The sequence below is a fragment of the Athene noctua genome, chromosome 1 (genome assembly GCF_965140245.1).
Source record: "Athene noctua chromosome 1, bAthNoc1.hap1.1, whole genome shotgun sequence".
NCBI classification, from domain to species: Eukaryota; Metazoa; Chordata; class Aves; order Strigiformes; family Strigidae; genus Athene; species Athene noctua.
The window spans coordinates 89340133-89358420 of record NC_134037.1 but is presented as its reverse complement, the minus strand read 5'-3'; the positions used below and the strand labels follow the sequence as shown (position 1 = coordinate 89358420).

The 18288-nt window shown below is 42.3% G+C and overlaps 1 protein-coding gene across 3 annotated transcripts; it reads right to left on the bottom strand.

Moving 5' to 3' along the window:
- Window positions 1–2362: 2362 nt before the first annotated feature.
- On the bottom strand, window positions 2363–17939 carry DESI2 (desumoylating isopeptidase 2). 3 transcript variants are annotated; one of them, XM_074896868.1, is made up of 5 exons: window positions 17594–17939; window positions 10611–10683; window positions 8643–8736; window positions 7800–7941; window positions 2363–5917 (listed from the first exon to the last, which is right to left on the bottom strand). In XM_074896868.1, exons 1-5 carry the CDS (start codon window positions 17630–17632, stop codon window positions 5684–5686), a joined length of 582 nt encoding a protein of 193 aa, XP_074752969.1. In that variant the 5' UTR covers window positions 17633–17939; the 3' UTR covers window positions 2363–5683. The 3 variants fall into 3 exon arrangements, with proteins under 3 accessions (XP_074752969.1, XP_074752968.1, XP_074752970.1); XM_074896867.1 differs by lacking the exon at window positions 17594–17939 and adding an exon at window positions 14765–17275; XM_074896869.1 differs by lacking the exon at window positions 8643–8736 and having other exon boundaries at window positions 7800–7939.
- Window positions 17940–18288: the final 349 nt, after the last annotated feature.

The window sequence follows — 18288 nt, the reverse complement described above, 5'->3', positions numbered from 1 at the left end:
AGCCAACAGTAATGACCGTTCAGACCTGGGAAACATGAGGGAGCCAGCCGAAACCGCATTCGCTGTGTCACTCAAGCACTCACTGCGAACAGAGGGTCTCCTCCTCCCCCCATTCCTTCCTGGTACTGGAGGTTGGCCACATTTTGCTGGAGCATGATAAAAACCTGCCTGTGCCCTGTTTGGCAGGGGGTGTCCAATTCATGTCATTTAACTCACTGTAAAGGAAGACTTGTATCGGCTATCAGCCATGCTGGGACGAGACCTGAACCTCACAAAAGGTGCGTTTGAAAACCCCACACTGCTGCCCCACAGTTGCCTGGGGCAGAAGACGAGGCCTGCATCATGGCTGAGGGAAAGGCTTTTCTTGTCTGAGATGATTTGCACCCCTTCCTAACCCTCCCACCAAGCTACAGTGAGCCCCAGCAGGAACAGTTCAGCAACAGTCATGGCTTCTTGAAGTCCAGCATTTGGGTGCCCTGTTTTAAGCTCTATAAAGGTGAAAGGGGATAGAGAAAAAAGGCTTCCTGAAAGACCTTGAGTTGAAAACCATCTTAGTTTGAGCAGCCCCCATGGGACACATATGAAGCCCCTCTCTTTCAGCTTTGTTGGTTTCATTCAGAATACCCCAACAGCGATTTTTCTCCTTTCACTCAACCACAGGGGTAGAAGCAGCACAGCAGGTAATCACCAAGTGCAGCAGGCTTTCTGCTTTGAAGATTGCAGGAGTGACACACCACTTCGGAAAGAATACGAGAACCGCTGGCCACCCATCTTCCACCTGAGGGAGGAGCAGTGTTACCTTAGCTCTGCTTGTCCTGGGCTGCTGCTCAGAGATGGAGAGCCGGTCTTGTGTAACATCCCTCTCTAAGGAGACCTGGAAATACATGCAGCCCTCAACCATCCCCAAAACAAGCTAAAAGTGCGCCAGTGCAGGAATCTTGCGTTTCGCCATGGCCAGAACCTGGTTTGGTTTGAGATATGCTAATTTTAGTGGACCAGATCATGTGAGAAATACAGGATTCCTACTCTAGGAATCAGTAACTGGTGGAGCACAGCTACTTTCCCAAAGCAATGCCATGGGCTTCCCTGACAAGTTGTTAGATTGAAAAGTTCGTTGTTTTTTATGATCTGATTTCGATCAAACCAAGGGTATCAGATAAAGTAACTGTCCAATAGCCATTTTCATTGTATTATATAAAGCACTGTGAAAGAAAATATTTATTTAGGTAAGAGTGATATGACTAAGGTGCCTTTAGCCATAAAAAAGCTTTGCCTATTGAGGAGCTGTTCTGATGACAAATTCGCAACATAAACCCTGCATGCCTGAAGAAACTGTTTTAGAAATTTCATTTGAAACATTTTTATTTTCAAGAACAGTTCAGTTAAACTCAGCTACTCACCCATTAACAAAGAATGCAGTATATATTTCTTGTGTATTGATTGCCTTCCTAGAAGCAGATAGGCACTCTTGGCCATTGGATGCCACAAGTGAATTTATCTGGAACTCACAATTTTAACTGATGATTTCTGTCAAAGTTGTAGTTTCCTTCCAACAGGATGCGTTCCTCAAACTCTCTTGCAGCTTTGCTAGCAATTAGGGTCCCATAGAAAAGGTAACACACCTCTGCCTTGGCAGCTTCTCCAGCAAGTCATGGTGCCCAAGCTCGGGGATGTCTGGGGAACTCACTTTGGCAGCTGGCTCACCGCGCAGCTGACCCACAGCACCCCACAGCCAGCAGGGCTGCGAGGAGCAGCCAGCTCTACTGGCCACAGCTTCGAGCAGAGGTGCCACTGCCCCACAGAATTATGCAGGGGTGCTGAGCTGCCCTGTCCGGGAAATAGCTTGGCAGCTTTTTAATTAAAGAGCCAGGGGAGTTTCTCCAGTCTGAGTCAGTGGCACTGCTGCTGCAGGAGCAAGCACAGCCCGGGTAGCAGAAGCGTAGGCAGGTGTTGCCACTGGTACTTCACCGTAATCTGGGTCCTTCCACTCTGCTCAAGGAACTGGCAAGGCGCAGGCACTACAGACCCCATGTGCCTTGTGGCTGCTTAGACTAGTGCACATCCAGACTACAAATCTGGGCTTTGTATAAATTTGTAGAACATGGCACATATCTGCAACATATCCCAAGCATATCCTAAGTGTTTTATGCCCCAATAGCTGTAGTAAGCACACCAGATCTGAACACACTTTGAATTTAGTCTATTAAAAACTAGTGTCTTAATAAGACCTCAGACAAACCAAACTGTTTAACTCCAGGAAACCCCTGGATAGTTTTACCAAAGATCATCTTGGGTAGTGCTGACAAAACAAGCTGTAGGTATCAGGGAAATAACATACAGAGCCAACTGTCTTTTTTTATAAAAGTATTTTTAATAAACTGATGGATTTAAGTTTCAGATGCTAGACAACTTGTTGCCATGTACAGGTAACAAAAGTCAAAATTCTTTGAATTTTATACAAATACTATGTAGTACAGTAAACTTGAATACAAGTTTACAAAAAATGCATCAGTGAATATTCAGCTTGTAACCAACTTCCAACAGTGAAAATTACCATGTATCAATAGTGATCAGAATTGCATTGCAAATTTTAGAAGTAATGCAACTATGTTTTTACCAAGCCACTCTGAAGTTACTGGTGCACACTGACAGTACATTGGATTTTTTTGGCTTGCTGAACAGAAAATGGCATTTAAATAAAATTACTTTGAGTTAAAGAATATAATATGTATCAAAATTACTATCTTACAGAAAATTAAACAAGAACGAGAAAGTAAACAGAGCAGAACCCTGAAGTAGTGATATTTTTCTACCCGTTTTGATGGAAAAGACTCCACAGGTGTCCAGCTTCCTCACAGCATTTTGGAGTGCTCTAGTCCTAGCACAGTGTGGTCATTAGTAGGCTAAAGTAATCCCTGCTTGGCAGTGATGCTGGTGAAAGGTAACTTGCTCTATTGCTAACAAATCGGAGTAACCACTGGCAGGGCAACTTCTCGGAGGCATCCAGTGGAGGCTGAGTTGACAGCATGCAACTGAAGTTACAGTACCACTTGCTTTCATACAATACTCAACATCTTTCAGGGTTCGGGTGTCAGTTTCCTCACAGGATTTACAAATTGATGATTTTGAAACAAAACAAAACAAAAAAGGAGCATAAGACAGTATTTTCACCTGTACAGCTACCAATAAAATGAATGTTTTTGTTACAAACTTTTCAGTCTGCTTTATAAAAAATAGTCTTAGTTTTAATTCTAAATAAAAACTGTGCTGTGATCTGTCACGTTCTTGCATTGTACATGCTGTAGTTGTGTGTATTAATGAAGGTGTAGAGATTTGTGACCTAGCGCTCTGGATGTATCAGAAGCCTAAAAAGCTGATTTTGGTACATAAAAGTTAGGTAGCAATGAAAATTCATTCTATTTATTTTTTCCTAAAACCTAGGAAAAGCTACAGTACATTGCTAGATCAGTGGCCTCAACCCTGAGCTGAAATAAAGGACCTGCCTCGGCCAAGAGACTTAAGTCACATGACTACCACACAGCTGCACAGCAGAGACAAAATAACCTGTCTGCGGCCTTGTCTTAGCTGTAAGTAGTGTGAGATTCAGTTCTGTAATGCTTGAGAGTTGACTGGAGACCACCATATTCATTTTCACTACAGGAAAAAAAAAAAAAGGAGGAGATTCAAGTGAAAAAGCACTCAACAGGGAGTCAGTATATCCAGCTTCTGGAGACCAAACAGAGAACATAGTGGTAGACTTGTCAGTCTTAAGAATTTACCACTTGGTAGAAAAAATTATTAGAACACATACCAAACTACAGTAAAACAGACTTCGTACTATTATCTCACTCTTTTCAGAAAGCGTCCCACTTGCTTTTTTCCCCAGAACTGAGTGTCTCTCTGTACCTACACTGCATCCCAGAAGATTAGCGAAAAACTTAAAGACTGTCTGACAAAGGATTCAACCCAACTGCTAGCACAAAAACCTCCGCTCATTTTCAACGTGAGTCGGAGGTGGTGATCGTAAGAATTCTTACTACAGTACAACCTACTGCACCTTCCTGTAGGGTTCAATGGCACCGACTACTCATGGCTAGGAGCATTCATAACATGGAAGCATTCTTGTCTCCTAAGAGGACTTTTTCCTTTTAAACAGCAGAAACTGTAGAATCAGTATTTCACTTAATGGAAAAACTAAACCCAGCAACAGACTGAAAATAAAGCTTGGAAGAATCATTTATACTTCTAGTAATGCACACTTTGTGAGCTGATCAGTTTACAGATGGTATAGTTTTTGTTAGTTTAAGGCAGCAAGTCTTACAAAATACACAAGCTCACCTCCCTCATGTTTGTGCTACTGTATCCTTATGTGCACAATAGAACCTCACTAATTTACACTAATGACTGGAAGAACCATTAATTCTCTTGGTAAGTGAACAAGAATAAGGCATTCCATTATATATTCTGATCACTAATTATAATTTAGCTCTAATTATAATCTACCAGCAAACATACTTCTGTGTTTTCGAAAATAATATCTCTTACCTTCAGATATAATTATGTGTGCAGATTAGTGGGTTCTGCTGTGTAAACACGCAGGTGCATAAGCAATTTTCAGGTTTTTCTTCATTACATCTGACAAGAAAGTTAATGCCACAGACAGAGACTGTGGGAAAATAAATTAGGATTTCTCTATAATTTGTGCGGATATGCACAACTGGGCAGTAATTTATAGCTAAAAAAAGGACACAAATGTTTACAAACTCAAATGAAGCAAAATCAGCAGCAGAAAGCAAGGCCATTCCCCAACCATAAATGGCTCGTATTACACTATTCCAAACTACATGAAACAAAAAAATAGAATACAAGTACTAACTTGCATATACAACTTTGAAATCAAGTAAAGCAAACAGTGAAAAATTCGTTGATGCTTTTAACAGATGATATTCACATGTCTAAATCCTGGTTGAAGTAGACTGTAAATACAGACAGAAGATAGGATGCAAACTACATGGCTGAGTTAAAAAAAAGGGATCAGTGTGCATTGCAATGAGATAGAAATTTCCCTTCATATGTGCAAAAATCCACAGTTTCATTAATGTAGAGGTCATACTTCTAAAAACAGATCTTAGACAAAACCAGTCTCCCTACATCCTGGAATCTACCTGCTTACATCAGCCACTTCAAGCGCATAGTACCCTGTTCACATCAGTTTCTGGCATTTCTCAGAAATTTAATGTTCACCTGCCTTAAGTCTTGAAAACAAAAAGGGGAGAGTTCATCCAGGGCATGATACCATTGCTTTTGAGTTATACCAACAGTTAATCAAACTCAAATTCTCTCTTCTTAAATGATGGCAGGAGTCCTTACAGGACTTGTAAACAGCAGTACACAATACTGTAAACAAATAATTTAAATTCTGCTTTATACAAGATGTTAAGTTAACCCAGGTCTACCAAACAGGTGAAAATGAAAAGGGTGGCTTCACACAAATTCCTTCCCTTTTCTCCCAGCAATTCTTTTCACTACATAAATAATCCTGAGCTGAAACAGGGCTTGATGAGAGCCTTTTTTGCATATAAAACCAATGTTCTAGAGTCAGCTCTCGTGTTCTGTCAGGAAGTCAATTGCTGGAGAGATTAAACTGAAGTATTTCAAACCATTTGTTACTTTGGAAGAGGACTTATAATTTGGTGTGGCGTCCAGTTCTAGACCCAGATGCTGAGCTTGCCAAGGAAGCTGATGCTGCTGCATCCTCAGCTTCCTCCAGCTCATCGTGTAGCTCCTGGCTAACACTAGACTGGAGGGCTGCAGGAGTTAGCCACTCCTTTGGCAGACAGCTCTGGAGAAACGGTATACAAGAGCTGAAGTAGGCAAGGCGATTCACCCATCGTGGAATCTCTTTTCCACACAGAATCTAGAGGGGAAGCGAAAAGAAAGAATTAATTTGTCTTCTGGATTCAGCACTAACAAAACTACAGTACTGTAAATAAAAAGCAAAGGCTGCAGCAGCCTTATGATTTACGTATCATGGGTGGCAGTCAAGGAGCACTCAAGTTAGGTACACCAAGACAACTTTCTCCATCAGTAAAAGCAGCATCCCAAGTCACACAAGTGACAAGACTTGTTCCCACTGTGAGAGTCTGACACATGGTTCTACACTTTTTTTTAGAAGTCCTGAAAAGCATAACCACCTCACTCTTTTTCAACAACTTCTATAAAATGCACAGAAATGAGTTAAGGTACGCTTTCTATTTATCCCTAATTACTCAGAGACAGAAATTGCAGGAGAAATCTTACTATTACAAAAAAGCATCCTGAAATCAAGTGGTGGAAAAGACAGTGTCAGTGCTGCAGTTGTGTGGAGTTACGCGTTACAGCTGAGGCTATTCACTGTGATGGTCTCTGATGACTTTGCACAGGACTATCACTATCTTAGAGCACACAGGCCGAGCACACAGGCCAAGCACACACACACTTAGGGTCACTGGAACAAGGGAAGCCATTCAATGCAAAGCTGATTTCAACTCCTCAAAAATATATAAAGCTGCATTAAATACTTCTTATTGTACGTCAGTCATTAAATGGTTTTGTTGTCACTATTCAAGGGGTGAGCTATTTTACTTAACTACCTCCATGTTCACTTCCGGTATTACTTACTGCAGTGCAAATCTGGAGAAAATCATAGCTAATGGGAGCATTACTCTGCTGTAACTGAGCAGTATTTAACTTGTAATTATATCTCTGTTTCTATAGTCGATTTGAAAACATTAAATAGGACAAGACATAAAATAGAAACAACATGACCATGCGGCTGAAGAGTATGGCACATACCTGGCCATACAGGCCAGATTTCATGCCAGCTGCAACATTGTCAGTGTCTTACCCTACTTGTACCACCACTGCACATGAATCATCTCAATAACATTTTCCAATACCACTGGAAGATCAAACAGTTTACAGAAAACACAGGCTATACAATAAGTGTTCCATTAACTACTTAAAAAAAGAACTTATGGAAGTTCACCATGGAAAAAATAGCCATCCCTTTTTTTGGAGTGCTTCAATGAAACGTTAGAATAAATTCTGAGAAGCACAGATTGCCAACTACCGATAAAAATCACAACTGCCATTCCCTTCTTTGTCCTGGGTTCCTGACCCTTTCCCTCATGTTAATACACACGCGAGTGGTCAGGCATTCAATCATATTGGAAAACCAACCATGTTAAAATAAAGCTGAGAGGAAAAAGCAAAGCCCATTCAACTCCAAGTCAGCTACTTTGCACGACCATTCAGGTATCTAGATGACCAGGATGCAGGTGCCGGCAGAGCAATAACTTGACAAAAGCCTCTCAAGCAGAAGATTAACACTGTCTGTGAAACTTCAATGCCTTTGTAATTCTTTAACAGTAGGTCATAACTTTAGAAATTATTTTCAGTGTGATGGCTCTGTGGGGAAATACTGATAAAAATAACACATGCTTCTATCTTCAGTAGTGATCTCTGAAGTACCCAAAACGATTCTGAAATCTGTTAATGCTTTATTTACTAGGTCTCAGTTAGGAACGCACCCCTGCTCAAACAGAAACTACGTATGACAACAACATTTAGCATTTTTGACAGCAAAATCTTGTGCTTTGGACATAAGCACAAATAAAACCTGAAAAATGGTGACATTTGCGCAAGGTAACACAGATAGGAAGCTGGAAACTAGGCCAAACATTCCAAAGGGCGGGAAGGAGATGATGGTCTGTAGCCACCTGGGAAGCACCTTTCTAGAGGCCTTCATGTTTGTTTACCTCAGATAAAGCTGAAGAAAAGTGATTGCAGTTTTTGTGCATTAGGTGATAAGCATTTCCTTTGAATTCTTTTCCAAGCTCTTCTACTATTTTTTCTACATCATCTTCCATAAAGTCAGTACTGCCTAGAACCACAGCCTCTCTAGAAGAGAAACAGAGAGTAGAAGGTGATCAGGCTTCCATGATATAGGTGGGTTATTGTTCATACATTGCTTAAAAAACACCCCACTGTGGGTGGCGAGATACTTCTGCCCTCCTAGAATAACATGGATTCCTTCTACAGCACCACTTTTCATCTTTATCATAAGAGGTTATTCCTTGCCAATTTTCACTTAAGTTCTTTGCAACTTAACTCTGACAAACACTGGATGCAATTTTCGCCTCCTCACCAAAGGATATTGTTTCTAAGAGACAGCTGAGAACAGGCAAGAGCTTGTAATGAAGGGAAGGGTCAAGGCAATCACACTCAGAAAGTGGGAGAGACACATGGGGAAACATTGAAGAGGAACATTTTTCAGCATTTTCTCTTGAATAAAAATTTCACTACCTTGAAAAAGTTACCCCATTGTATATAACATATGAATAACAAAAGCTAGCCACAAGTCCACATTATTTGTACATGTTTAAGGAAGTTAATGTATGCTAAAAATAATGTTATTTGCTGTAGACACTTCACTGTCTCATCACCTCTGTCCATCTTTCATTTCTCAGTAAACACACTAATTTCTCAGAAAGTTAGAAATCCTGTAGTATCATTCAACACATCTATCCTCAAAAATAAATGCAACAAGTTGTCTTTTTAATATGCCTTCTCAAAAGCAAGAAAATAGGTATCTTTCTTACTTAAATTTAAATGTTTCTCCTAGCTCAGAAGCATTTCCTGGTGAAATTTCAAATATTCCAGAAAAAGGGTATGGATGACCACCATAGGCAAATTCTGAAAGAGAAAGCTCAGATTTAACAAAAATGGCATACAATGACAGTAAAAACCAGCAGACCTCACTGTCTGGAAGATCACTTCACAAGGATCTAAAGCTAGAAACCAGACATCTTTTTTACATGGGTAACAAATGCAAGGAGCTGGGAATGAATGGTTTTGTTAGTTACTAGTCAACCTAAGTAAAAACTACCAGGAAATTTCCTACAGCAGTGTACAGATTTAACCTGAGTAACTTTATAGTAAGCATATATTGGTTTTGGTGTATAAGTGAGGATTTACAAGTTAAATTGTAAATCCTACCAATGCTCTTCATACACACTTGTCTTTAAAAGTCCACTTACATGTTTACAGATTAGGAATTCAAAGTACTGCATCCTCAAAGGTTGATGTCACTTCTATTCAGTGTGCACTACAACTAAAAGTGTGGCAGAGAGTACTGGCCTAATAGGCTTTTTTAATTTCTTGATTTGCAAGAGTTCAACTGTTCCGAGTTCTTTACTATAACAAGAAAGTAAACCAGTGCATGTATCTGAAGTCTGCACGTAGCATCTGCTGGCATAAGCACTTACAGTACATGAAAATATCATGGTGTGCTTTAGCTTCCTTCTGTGTCTGTAAGATAACACAGCATGCCACACCCTGAGTGCAACAGTCAGCTTTAGGCATGACTTCACGCTTCCTTTCCTCAAAACCTGTAACATATTATCCAAGTCTAGCATTCAGTATTGTGGATAATCTTTTTCACAACAGGTTAATAAATAAAGTTTGATGTATTTTGAAAAATGCAAGTCATTGTTCTAGCAGGGTATGACCTGCTATACAAGAAAGCTGTTATAATCCGAACAGGAAGGGAGGCACATGTATTTGGCACAGCTCAAGAACTAGGTTCCAGGCACAGCACTATCAAGAGTCAGGTCTTTCTGGTTTGGACTAAAAGAAATCAAAAAAAACCTTTAACAATAAACGTTGTATTTTGTCAATTTGTTTCTTGGATAACACTTGTAAACTCAGTTACAATGTGACTGTTATAGTAGCTAAAACATCTATAGTTTAAGATAACTTTGTGTAATGCGGTCTTTGGATCGCATGCCACACCTTTTGCTGCTTCGCCTCACCTCCAAACATGTTCCAAAAAAATAAATTTTTCTTATTTAAATGAACTACTTTTAGGAACACCATCACCTCTGAGCATCGTTATACTGGTACGCAGAACACCTCAGATGCGAGCCTGTGCTAAAGCCTGCTCAGGAACGCCTTCTGGCTGCAGTGGGGATTCAAAGTGGCCTGAGCAGATCAGGAAGCTGCATCTCCAGAGTAAAACCTATTCAGCAAAATTGTACCGTATTGCTGTATTTCTCAACAGTATATGTTTTGTAAACAGTATGTAGGAGATGTCTTTTAAAGAAACTGTCTCTCTAAAAGAAACCAACCTACCAATAACGAACAGACAGTTTTCCCTGAGCATCATGCACTTTTAAGTGCCCATCTGCAACATACTATTGTTTCTGCAGTTAAAAATTAACTCCCTGCACTAGGTGCTGGTAGAATACAACACGACTCAACCATGCTTACATGAAGGATACATTTGTTTTAACAATAGTTATTTCAAAACCTAAAATAAAGATTTCTATGCCTAGCTGAATAAATTGCACCCTTTTTCATAGTTGCATAGCCTTATACAAGAATCCAAGATGACTACCAGATTATTTGTATCTGAGAATAATAATTTCCAGAGGCAGGAGAGATGAGAACTTTAAGAGAAAACTGATGAAGAGGTTTCAAGAGCCAGACTTCCTCCACTACCTGAAAAATGTTTTTTAAATAACAGCATTACTGGAACAAAGACCAAGTTATGTTTTTCTTGTACATACCTCGGCCATACACCTCTATACCTGAATGGAACACTCCAATTCCAAGGGAAGAAGTATATTCATTCATCCAGTACTAAAAGGAAAGAACAAAAAGACTCTAGTTAGTTTCCAATACAGATTTGTCTTCTGATAGCAGACTGACATGTATTTGTCCCCCACATTAAAAGCATAAAACACTATCACAGAGTGAAACCGCACAACTATTTTATGGGAACAGAATATGTTGTTAAAAATCCCCAACTGTACACAGTGAATTAATTCCATTAAGTTCGACTCCAATGTTTTAGTGCTGTCAATGTCTGTCAACCAAGGAGACCGCATCTGGTAGAAATTCAGGTCAACTTTTGATTTGTTAACAAGTTACAGGTTGTAAAGTTTTCCATTAGTTGGAATACATTCTAGAATCAACTGCGGTAATTTTGCAAGAGCACTTATAAAAAAAACACTCCAACTGTCATTTATAGGAATGACCACACTTTTGCTTATGCAGATGAGTACCAGACACACTCAAGAGATATGCAAGATGGACTGAAATGATCTTAGTATATTTTGTCTTTGAATACTCAATTGGTGGTCACCATACAATAGACTAAGCTCTCTCAAGGCTCCTGATAGATGTGTGCCCATGCATCAGGTTTAAGTCTTTTGCATAGGTCTGCCATCTGTTTCCAATATATCACTTCTATTGTAGCCAACAGATAATAGCTGCATTTTAAAAGAAAATCAGGAAGTGATACTTAAAAAAAAAAAAGAAAAGGGAGAAAAGAAAAAACCTTCCCTTAGTGCTTTCTCTTTTCCTTTCCAAAAGCAGCAGCAAGCACCTATCAGGAGCTAACTATTACCCTCAAGACCTTAAAGATGGACAGAGTTCTGGGAAGGGAACACCTCAAAATTATTTATTTCCTTGGCTACATCACCATGCTCAAAATATCAGTCTCCAAGCAATAAAAATTTTCAAGTGACATGTAATTTAAAAAGGAACCTCAAAAAAAGCCTAAAAAGAAAGCCTCAGTTGTGTCCTTAAAACTGAAATTGGCTAGCGAAAAACCCTCTCAAAAATACAAGGAAAACATAACTTTGTCAATTACTCCAGTAGTGGGATATTTCCTCCCAGGTCATCTGGTCCCAAAGGGCACCACTGTGAACTTCTGCAATGCAGACTTCAAAAAGTTAGCTGGCAGGCAAGATACAGACTGAGGTAGTACAGCAAATTAATATTTGTTTAGCAAACAGGAGGAAAAAGAAGCTATCTTCCTTAAACAACCTGTTGACATAATAAGTGCTTTCTGATGTGAAGTCACTATTAAAACAGCACAACTGATGATAAACATGTAAAAGGTTGCCAGTGTCACACTTTAAGATGTGCTAGCTGGAATTAGTGCTTAATTTGTAGGGTGTATAACATGCATTTCTGAAAGCTAGTTTTTTCTCAATAGAAATGACACACTACACTTTGGACTGAGAAGCTACTAATGAAAACTAAGACAAGCTAAATGGCAAAAAGAACAAGTTAGGCCAAAAGTTAAAAATTTTCAGGCCTAAGATATGGATGCATTTGACTTTTACAGTCATCCTTATTCTAAGTATCGTCAAAATAAATGGTCCCCCAAATTCAGTTACCAGCAGTTGCCAAACATCTGCACATGGTTTTTCCAGCCTAAAATTCACAATTGTGCTAGCAGGCGCAGGACACAAATGACTATCTGGATAAGAAGATGCTGAGGATTTGATGTTCTCTTCTATAGACGAGCCAGTTTGGGGAAATTTTGTCAACAGGAATTAACAGAAGACAGTTTTGCTCCTTATATTTACTTGTAAGTTAAGGCTCGTTGAGATCTGTGGATAAATTTTGCTTAAGACTAAACTTTACCGTTTGCTTTAATTTTTGGCTTTGTCAATGCATTGCTATGTTAGCTAGCGGGGTATGGCTGACTATACTAAATTATCACCTTAGTCTATTTAAAGGGCTTAACAGTTCTTTACATCCTCCCCCCAGAAGACAGCAGAGTGCTAGCCCGTATGATCAAGCTACATCCAGAAATATACTGGATTAGATTTACTCTGTTCAGAATGATAAAGAACAGTGAGAAAACAAGAAGCGGGGAATGAAAGAGAACGATGTTGACTACCCAACTAACAATGGATTTGTAAGCATTAAAAAAAATAGATTCTGTTAATTGAAATGAAATCAAAGTCCCCAGGAAAAATTGCTTCAACATAAACCTGTTTCAGTTCTGAAGCCAGTTGTATCCCACACTTTACCAGCTGACCATTTCAAAATAGTTTTAGGTTTATACTTGTAGTCAAAACCATAGACACATTCAACATACAGTTTGTCAGCACAGAAAGAAGGATGTTTGTCTAATGAGGTGTATCCAAACAAACCTAATCTAGAACTGAGCTAGATAGGGTCCCTCGTGCTCTAGTCTTTCCTCTCCTGGAAACCTGTTCTGCCAGAAAACTCTGGGTCTGACCTGTAAATTCCAAATAACCTGCACATCACATATGCATCGGATCTGTTAATGCCAAACAAGGTTATTGTTGCTCTATGAAAATGGAACAGAAGTTACACAAGAGATCCCATGAGCAGCAGAAGTAATAAAACCTAGTTCGTTACTAGGCAGAAAAAGAGAAAGAAATTATTACCACTCCTCCTCTTCCACAACCCTGTGAAATCTAATGCAAGATATAGGGAGAGGACAGAAAAGCGCGTCACCAACCCCCCTCATCGATCCGTACAGAAGCAGATGAATGGGATGGAAGGCTGCTCTAACAAGGTGTGCAGCAAGTCCAGTGCTATTCAAGTACACACTCCTCCTTACTGGTGCCACCTACACACAAGGGGCTCACTAGACTGCAAAAACTGAGCAGTGGTGGCAAATTAAATAAATGTTAGCAGCTTTGGAAGAAGTGCCTAGAGCAAGATGGCACTTCACTTAATATTTCCAGTAAGAACAGAGTAGGTTAATTGAAGATAAAAGAATTTCAATAAGGCAGAATTACTTTCCCCCTAGGAACAGTAATTATATCTAATTATTACTTAATCTGGATCAGCTATTGGAAGGTTGGTCACATTTTCTCATTGAACAAAATGCCACATCTCCCTGAAGAAAAAAATGCAGGACAAATGCAACAAAGTATGCTGAATTTGGCTGCTGCTGAAAAGATTATATACGACTTAAAAAATAAAGATTGTAAATTAAATTACATTTATATAGCTTGCTGGTTCAGTAATGTGCTCTAAATTCTGGAATCCCAAACGCTCCATCCTTGCTTCCATTACACAAACTGGATTCCCTTAATTTAGTCTTGATATTAATTTTGCCATAGTAGAATGCATAGAAACAGCAGAATTCCATATCCTCGGTATTTTGCAGTAAGTTAGTCTTGTAAAACAGGAATTCATGCTTAATGAAACTATCAGAATGAAAATATTAGAGAATTGTTTTTCTATGAGCACAATAAAGTCATGTCACTGAGATGAAAAACACTAATGCCCGTGCTTAAAACATATATCTTAATAACCTTCTTCAGAGCTTCCATTTGTGTTAATACTTTAGATTGTTATAGCCTTATTTGACAAGGGAAAAATAGGATGCTACTTTGGGTGCAAAAAAGCTAGACTCCTAAAAATAGCAGTTAAAATGAAACTATAAAGTACTCCAGTTCTCAAAACACAATATATCAAAGTCTTCACTCTACTCTTTAATGATCATAAAAGATTTTCAAAGGCACAAACTGCAGCACATAAATATGCCCTTAAGCTTCTTTCCCTCCATAAAGTTACCAGTACTTGAAAGTCCACTTTCTTGTACAACACATGCACCTCTCCTCACCCTTTGGTTTCATCAAAGATTCTTGCTTTTTCAAGCACTAAGGACAATGGAAGGGTATATGCTCCAAAACCAGCCAATGCAGTCCTGGAAGGAGTTTCAACAGTGGCAAGGTCACCTAGTATTCCCCTGCATACCTCAGCAGCTGTCTGGGAAATGAAGCTACAGCTAACAGGTTAAAATAAAGCCGTTCATACGACTGTTGCAATTATAGCAGTGTCAATTCTGTCAACCAGGTGACTAACAGTGGTCTCTTATGCCAAAAGAGAAACAAGAAAAACCCCAATCCCAAACCTAAACTACAAAAAACCCCAAACTCACCTCCAAGGGACACAAAATGTCAGAAGCAAACAGGAAACCTGCTAGTGCTTCAATACACACTTGGCAGGATTTGATGAATAAACAGAACTTCCAAATAGCTATTAGGAAAGACTTTTTCTTCCACCCTCCGAGTGCAGTATCATTGATTTCAGCAGGCTGTCTACATGCAGCATTGTACCTGCTGTGCAACATGAAAGCAAGGCTTTAGTTTAAGCTCCTGCTTCGAACAGTTTTAAAGTGGACTGAGACATCGTTTAGCAAGAGAGTTTGAGGCAGGATGTACAGTCTTTCGGACACCGTGGGAACCTCAGTTTTTCTTTCCAGTTTAAAGGAAATCTGTGTCTCTGATGGTCAAATAACACAGATTTCGTTATAAAACAACAAACACAGCTGAAGTAGTACACAGGAATATTCTGCTTAGTAGTCTCAGCCTACTCTCTATATAATTTGTCATGTGCAGCTTCAACAAATACAACTGCAGACCAATGCACAAAAAGCCACCCCTACACATGATCAAACATCTGCAAATAAATGTGCTTGCTTTCTTTTTCTGGAGAATAAGTTACTTCTACAGATAGTGGCTTCAGAGTATGCTACCTCCTGATGTAGGCAGAGCCCCACTAATCACAACAGGACAACCATCAGTCGCCAACATGTCCTAAGGAAGAGCATGACACTAGCTTTTACAAGCACAATCTTCCTGTCGCCTTTCTCTCCCCCTCCCTCCAGTCAACTGTCAGCCTTCCTTGGAAGGCTGGAGTAAAACTGGACCCAGGAGAGAAAGGAGGATATGGGTTGCAGTAGAGAGAACTAAGGAGTAAGAGATGAAGGAGAACTATGTGAATGAAAGAGTAGACTATCACAAAAGAAAAAGAAAAGGCATGCTGAAGGCACACCCCACCAATGCTATCATCACAGCAAGAACAGAGTTTCTCACAGAGGCCATGGCATTACTTTCCAGGCAGCCACTTACACAGGAGACGGTCCATTCTGTTAAGTTTTCACAGCCTGCCTGTGAACTCGGCCCCAGCGACACTTTGCACAGCTAAGCAAGTCTTCGTGAGAACACCGGGTCTTTCATCTTAGTGAATCAGAAGTGCATCAAGCCTTGACTTCAAAGATACTACCTATGTAAGAGTCCTGAAACTGAAGTCCTACTTCTTTCTCTGTATGAATATCTGTAGTTAATATATGTAAACCCATCTCCTTTTATGTTAAAAGGGCTTCTCCAATGTGTATTTTTGAACTGTAGTCCAGAGAAGTCACACGCATGCACGCGACAGAGCATCATTCCCTCAAGCCTAGTATAAATACAGCACAGACTTTTTGTTGTATCAGCATCACATATGAGCTCAACCAAAGTGAGCAAAGACCCCATTTTTTTTTTCCCCCCTCTCAGGAAACATCAGTGAATAGACTACTCCAGTCTCCCCTCATTCTCTACAACGAAGGAAAAACAAAGTAGAAGTAACAGGTTATATTTGCTGGAGACAGAACTCTGGTACAGGAGGGGGGAAGGGGGGAAATCCTTTGACAGGGACATTAAGTATTAGGGTGAAAGACAATAATGACAAGAATCAGGCTAGTTCATATAATCTCATATAATTTCAAGACAGATAAATCCCTGCTGATTGCTATTAAATATCCTAGCATTTGAGCTTGAGTATTCCCAAACAAACAAGTTGCATTTTTCTCTCTGCCAGTAGTCAGTGACTCTACGCTATACACCTTGACCCTTTCAGAACATCAAAAGTTCCCTCTAAAATGGTGATGGCAAGAAAGCCTATCCAAAATAAGCTGTTAACGCATACACAGTTACCTGAAGCTACTTTTCAATCTTACTGTCCCTCTATCAGTAGGCTCAAAACATGGTCAAAGAACCAGTACTACCTGTTCCAATTTCCAGCGATTGAAACGCATTAACGGATAATATTTTCTTAACGTTACTTATCCGCACCTCCTGTTCGATGCAGGTACTTACACCTCATTTGTTACCATGGCATTTGAGCAGCTTCCAGCTGAACATAAGACAATACAACAGTTGCTGTAGGTGTCATAGAAAGATTACCCAGAAGGGAGGGAAGGTGAGCTCATAGACTGCAAATCAAGCTGGAGCAATTCCCTTATTTCTGTCAAGTTGCAGTCATACCAAAACTGCTCATAAATTCTGGTCTAGGAAAAACCCCACGTTTCTGACACAGCGCTAAAAACTCTTATCCCTACAGAGGCAGTCGTTACCACCAACCACTACCCTGCTGGTAAATCTGCCGCTTTTATGGTTTCCAGGAGCAGGAAAGGCAGGGCCTCCCCCCTGCTGAGCCCGGGGGGCAATAACAGAGGAGGAAGAACATCTCGGGGACGTTCACTTTTCGCTACTCACTCACAGCCGGGGTAGGGGGGAGAGTTTCCCCGGCCACGGGGAGCGCGGATCGACCTGCCACGGGAAGACCCGGCCCGGCGCCGCAGCAAACTTCTGTCGCAGGTCACAGAATATCTGCGGAGATTGACGAAGCTCCCAAATTACCGCCAACCTCCCACCCCCCCACCCCACCCCCCCGGTTCGTTATTGCCCCTGCTCCACCGCCCCCAAGGGCGGGAGCCCACGGAGCCAACTCCCGCGGGGACCGGCAGAGGAACGGCAGGAAAAGTTTCCCCGCTGCCCTCGCCCCCCTCCCGCAGGATGCTCCGCTCCGCAGGCCCCGCGGCCCTCGCGGGAGGGGTCCGGGCCGCCCGCCCCGCGCGCGCCGGTGCGGGGCTGCGCTGCCTCCACCGGCCGCGGGCCGGGCCTGGCCGCCGCGGCGGGCCCCCGGCGCCTGGCCGGGCGCTCACCATGTCGTAGACGTTGAGGATCACCAGCTGGTTCGCCATCGCCGGCGGCCCGCGGGCGCCCCCCGCCCGCTCGGTCGCTCCCGCTGCGGCGGCGCTGCTCAGGCCGGCGGCGGGGCGGTGGGGACCCCCGGGGGCCGCTTCCTTCTCGTCCTGCCTGTTGCTGCGGGGCGGGGGGGGGCGGCGGGCACCATGGAGCCGCCGCCGCCGAGGGACGGGGCCTCGCCCCCGGCAGACGCGCTCAACCCGCGGCCGGCAGCGGGGGCCGGGCGGCGCGGGGGGGAGCGGGCGCGGGCCCCACCCCGGTGGCAATGGCCGTGCCGGTGGCGGCGGGAGGGGAGAGGGAGGGGGGGGGGGGGGGGGGGAGGCGCGGCGGTGGCGACGCGGGCAGGGGCTCGCGCGCTGCCTGGCGCGGGCGGCGGAGCCGCGGGCCGGCCTGACAGCCCCGCCAATAGGCGCAAAATGGAGCCGCTCGAGCCCGCCCCCACCGCCCGCGAGGCGCGGGCCGGCGGGAACTACATCTCCCGGCGCGCGTTGCGGCGGCGCGGACCACGGCTCCCGGCATGCCCGGCGGCGGGAGGGGCAGGGGCGGAAAGGGGCGGGGCGGGCGTGCCCGCGCGGCTCGGCAGGGCCAGTCACTGTCTCCGCGCCGGGCAGGTGTCGGGTCGGGTGAGGTGGCCGGAGGGTCCCGGTGGGGG

What these genes read in the sequence shown, in the direction of transcription:
- DESI2 (XM_074896867.1), bottom strand. Translation starts at nt 14,956, where the DNA reads ATGTTGCACAGCAGGTACAATGCTGCATGTAGACAGCCTGCTGAAATC. An exon ending in ACATTTTGTGTCCCTTGGAG is followed by an intron (nt 10,684 to 14,764) that starts GTGAGTTTGGGG and finishes CTTTCCTTTTAG; the next exon opens with TACTGGATGAATGAATATAC. An exon ending in GGAGAAACATTTAAATTTAA is followed by an intron (nt 7,942 to 8,642) that starts GTAAGAAAGATA and finishes TTTCTCTTCTAG; the next exon opens with AGAGGCTGTGGTTCTAGGCA.